The sequence below is a fragment of the Hipposideros armiger genome, unplaced genomic scaffold (genome assembly GCF_001890085.2).
Source record: "Hipposideros armiger isolate ML-2016 unplaced genomic scaffold, ASM189008v1 scaffold_23, whole genome shotgun sequence".
Lineage (NCBI taxonomy): Eukaryota > Metazoa > Chordata > Mammalia > Chiroptera > Hipposideridae > Hipposideros > Hipposideros armiger.
The window spans coordinates 846,726-852,045 of record NW_017731373.1 but is presented as its reverse complement, the minus strand read 5'-3'; the positions used below and the strand labels follow the sequence as shown (position 1 = coordinate 852,045).

General features: G+C 33.3%; 1 protein-coding gene across 1 annotated transcript in view; it reads left to right on the top strand.

Annotated features, from left to right (window-relative positions):
* The window catches only part of DNAH7 (dynein axonemal heavy chain 7), a 235,048-nt gene that overhangs the window by 7,010 nt on the left and 222,718 nt on the right, over positions 1-5,320 (top strand). Inside the window, 2 exon segments of the mRNA XM_019635602.1 lie at positions 3,840-3,927; positions 4,962-5,126. Coding sequence (XP_019491147.1) covers positions 3,840-3,927; positions 4,962-5,126 — 253 coding nt within the window.

Sequence of the window (5,320 nt, the reverse complement as noted above, 5' to 3'; positions counted from 1 at the left end):
CAACTCCTCACTGTCAAAAAAACTACAACCACTGTATAATACGCACCCAGTTTTTAGACCCCAAATTTTTCGAAAAAGGGTGCCTTATACATGGGGAAATGCAGTATATGAGTACTTATAACTATTATATCGATTATGCTCTTTCTTGTATTGCTGTTACATTATTTAAGATCTTAGGCAAGTTTTATTAATAAACTACAGCAAAAGCGAAAACAAAACACAGTCTTTCTATTTGTAGTCATATATCCCCTCAACAAAATACAGAACTAAAGATTATAAAATGTTAATTAATTATTTAATTAACATTAATATTTAATTAACATTCATATTACTGATATCATAATGTAGAATGTGATTAGTTACAAAATCGTTGCTATGGACTAGGGCCTGGCAAACTGCAACTCACAGCCTCAATCTGGACCACGGCCTGTTTTTGTAAAAAACAGTTTCATTGGAACACAACTACACACATTCATTTGCATATTATCTATGGCTGCTTTTCACCTGTAAGAGCGGAGTTGAATAATTGTGATAAAGACCTTGTGGCTCACAAAGTTGAAAATATTTACAATTGGGCCCTTTACATAAGAAGTTTGCTGATTTATAAAAATAGATTCTAAGACTGACTAATCATCATAATTACTTTTTTTTTTTTTTTTAAGCTGAGCCATCCTTCTACCTGTTGGTAGCTCAGCGGCTGCTCAGCTCGGGCCAGGAATTGAACCGCTGTTGCTCAGAGCTCAAACTTTTGAGTGAGCTCTTAACCAACTGAGCCACTCGGCCAGCCCTAGAATTACTTTTAAAGTACTGATTTTTGAATCCATTTGAATTAAACTCTCTGGAGGCAGGACCTTCCAAGCTATACTTTTAAAAAAGGACCTCCAATTGGGTATGATATAATTGTGATACTATATATAAGTGATACTATGCTCAAATTTGGAGAAATGATAATGCTTTGGGATGGTCTGGGCACCCTGAGGGAGGAAGACATTCATTGCATTTATGACTTTTACTGAGTTATAAATATTTGGTAATATAAAAATAAAGAGCTAAATCTTTGTTCCCCAAATTTTCAGAGTGTAATAAGGGAGATGGACAAATCACTAAATTACAAAGCAGAGTAGTAAGCGAGGACATGCTCTAAGGGAGAAGGGGTCGTGTTTGCCTTGTTAGGGAGGACTCTGGGGGCGCCTGAATTGTGTCTTGAAGGATGATGAACAGTGTACTAGGGAACATGCTTGGCCTAGAAGATAGTGTGAACAATGGCCAACTTTCATCAAAGGCTCTTCCAGGCTTGGGAGTAGTTCTGATGGCTGAAGCATTGGGTGCATTTTGGGAAGGGGACAGAATAGGAAGGGCTGTATATGCCTTTTTAAAGCATTGGAAGGTAAAGGAGAGTCACTGAAGGATTTTAAAAAGCAGAGGGGTAATAACGTATTTGCATTTTGGAAAGCACATCTTGAAAGACAGGCAGGAAAATTAGAATTAGCTGTTAATTAAAGATCACAGAAGACAGAAGCAGAAGTAGGTCACTTTATTGAATATTATAGAAAGCTATTGATCAGAACTTTTCAATTTTCCTGTAGTTGATTTTGTTTTGAAAGATCCTAGAGAAAAAGAAACTGATCGAAAGGCAGATGAACTTCTACCCCATCGTGCTGAGTAAGTGATCAAGTTTCCCTAAGAATATTGATTATGTGACCATTTCTGTGTATCTGTATATATTTATACACTGGTATTATTTTCTCATATGTGTTTAGAATTTATGTATCCCATATATATAACTGGTTGTTCCTACTATCTTTATTTACATATTTAAGCCCAAACATGTTACATTTACAAATTGATGGATAGATNTTTTTACCCAACTTTATGAAGGTATATATAACAGTTAGCGGGAGGGAATATTTTATTATATAGCATCACTGACCTGTATCCATTCCAGATGAAGCTGGGATCCAGAGCATAATGCATTCAATGATAAAGAGGTTAAAGCTCTCCCAGAACAACTTGTTATTTTTCCTGGAGTTGTAAACTATGCCTTTCCACACAAATGGAGCCCCAGAAGAAGTCTCAAAATGTGGCTCATGTTTGGTATAGATTTTGAATTGAATTGTAGCTATAAACATTATAGTATTATGTGAACATAGCCAGTAATAAATACAAAGGAGTACATGAGTTTCTATATCACTCATTGTTAACTTGTACTTCATGTCTCTGGAAATCAGAGAAATGGTCTTTCAAAAATGTATCTGCATAGAAGAAAACATATGTACTAAACTTATGGACCTTGGGTTCAAAGAGGATTTTATGAATTATCAAAGGCCAGGGAAGTAAAAGCTAAAATAAATGAATGGGATTATATCAAACTAAAAAGCTTCTGCACAGCAAAAGAAACCATCGACAAAATTAAAAGGCAACCAACTGAATGGGAGAAGATTTTTGCAAACAACGTCTCTGATAAGGGGCTAATATCCAAAATGTATACAGAACTGATACAACTCAGCAACAAAAAAGCAAACAATCCAATTAAGAAATGGGCAGAGGACCTGAATAGACATTTCTCCAAAGAGGACATACACGTGGCCAATAGACATATGAAAAGATGCTCAACATCAGTAATCATCAGAGAAATGCAAATAACAACCACAATGAGATATCACTTCACAGCAATTAGAATGGCTATCATCAAAAGACAAATAATAAGTGTTGGAGAGGCTGTGGGGAAAAAGGAACCCTCATACACTGTTGATTGGAATGCAGATTGGTGCAGCATCTATGGAAGGCAATGTGGAAGTCCCTCCAAATATTAAGAATAGAATTACCACATGACCCAGAATCCCTCTCCTGGGTATCTACCAAAAAAATCTGAAAACATTTATCTGTAAAGATATTATTTATTCTGATGTTCATCACAGCTTTATTTATGGTGACCAAGACATGGAAATAACCAAAGTGTCCTTCGATAGATTATTGGGTAAAGAAGATGTGGTATATATACACAATGGAATACTATTCTGCCATAAGAAAAGATGAAATAGTGCCATTTGCGACAACATGGATGGATCTTGAGATTATTATGCTAAGTGAAATAAGTCAGACAGAAAAAGTAAAAAACCATATGACTCCACTGATATGTGGTATATAAAACTGAAAACAACAAAGGAAAAAGACAAACAAATGAAGAAACAAACATTCATACACACAGACAATAGTTTAGTGGTTACCAGAGGGTAAGGGGGAGGGGGATGGTAGATGAGGGTAAACGGGATCAAATATATAGTGATGGAAGGAGAACTGATTCTAGGTGGTGAACACACAATGTGATATATAGATGATGTATTACAGAATTGTACACCTGAAACCTATGTAACTTTACTACCATTGTCACCCCAATAAACTTTAATTAAAAAAATGTATCTGTGTCTTCTGCAATACTACATTTCAAGTCTTTTCCTTCAGTGCTCTTTTAAACCCCAAATTTATAAATAACCATACATAGTTTAGGAATAATGCAAGAACACTCATATAACATTTCAGAGAAGAGAACTTGATTTTTAAGTAAAGAGAAACAGTGAGTAAAGCCCATAAAGAAGGATGTGGCCTCCGAATTAGGTTTTGCAAAACATTTCCAATATAACTGTCTCTTTTTAAATAAAGAGAAAGTATTCTGGGAGGAATATGGTACCAAACAAATATGTATTCTATTTTTAAAATGCTCAACAATTCGTTTTTTTCTCATGATTTAATAGAAGACAATCCTTATTTTTTTATGTCTATTGATATAATGCTAACTGCCTTTTATATACATTTAAATAGTGTGTTTGTCATTTTTTTAGGCAACAAGATGCTGTCTCAGACTCAACTACTCCTGATGAAAGCACATTTTCAAAACTGACCTCTTCTGCAATAGAGAAAGACATCTTGGTAATGGGCTATTTCTTTCATCTGTATAATCGGAAGTAAAGGAAGTACTTGAAGATACTTTAATACTTTTGAGATTATTCTGTGTTCCTCCCTTGTGAAATTCTGTGGACATAGGAGTAAATAAGGAGTTCCATAAGATTTCTCTGTTGGATTAATGGAGGAAACCATTCTTTCTTTGCCACCTCAGACAACAATCAAAGAATCCTAAATTTACTTGCTCCCTTTGGTAAAGCTAGCCTCAGTCCTGTATAGCTTTTACATGCCTTTATTCTTCTATGAGAAATTAATTATGTAATGTACACTTTACAAAGAATATTAATTTAACTTTAGAAATTGAAATTCTTTGAGTATTTCAAATACAGAATTTTAAAAATTAAAAACATTGAAGACTTTTACATTGCTCATTTGAAAGTATTTTGATATTTAAATATTTTTCTAATAAGTGACATATGAAAACTTCAGAAAATATATTGAAGTTAAATATCCATTATTAAAGAAATACTGTCATGTCTTAAAATGAATATTTTATGCACATGTGTAATAGCAGCTGCAAAATTTTAGCATGGAATATTAACAGGTCAATTGGAAATTTCCAAAATCCTGTTATATAATATTTCTGAGACTAATATATAGAGATACCGATTCACATGCAGCTCTTAAGATCTACTTCTGATTATCAATAATTAAAGAGCAAAAATTAACATACCAAATTTTTACCCATTTATAAAACACTAAACTCTACTTTGCATGGGCTTTGTTCAGTACATGATATATTTGGTAATATAACTTGATGATTTACAGTGATATTATGAACTAAGGTAAGAGCTTTAATTTTCATGAAATATCATGTATATATTTTTTTAATATAGGAGATCTCAAATAATACCTACATGAATACAACATACTTTTTTATGACTTGTAAATACTTTGTTCTCCTAAAATGGTAATGTTGCTCAGTGGTTTTATGTTTGATAAACACATTTCTTTTATTATAGTTCTAAACCCATCTACATTTCTTGGTCTCCTTTATATAGCGATACTACTATTATATTCACCATGGAATTGATACGGACCACATAGCCCCAATGGAAGATTCTTGGCTAGAACATGTATTAAATTTAATCCCCCAACACCTGAGAGTCCTGACTAACAGCATACATGCATTATCTGAGGAAATGAGAGAAGATTATCTTCTTAGTGTAAAAAAATCCATAGGTAAATCAGTATTTCTCTTTGCTTTCTAATTTGAATGTGTCTAATTAAAGATTTTTTTAAGTGAAAGTTAATACCTACCGTATTTCCCCATGTATAAGATGCACCTTAATTTGGGGCCCAAAATTTGAAAAAAAATGTATTACATAAAGTTATTGAACTGAAGTTTTTTTTTGTTTTT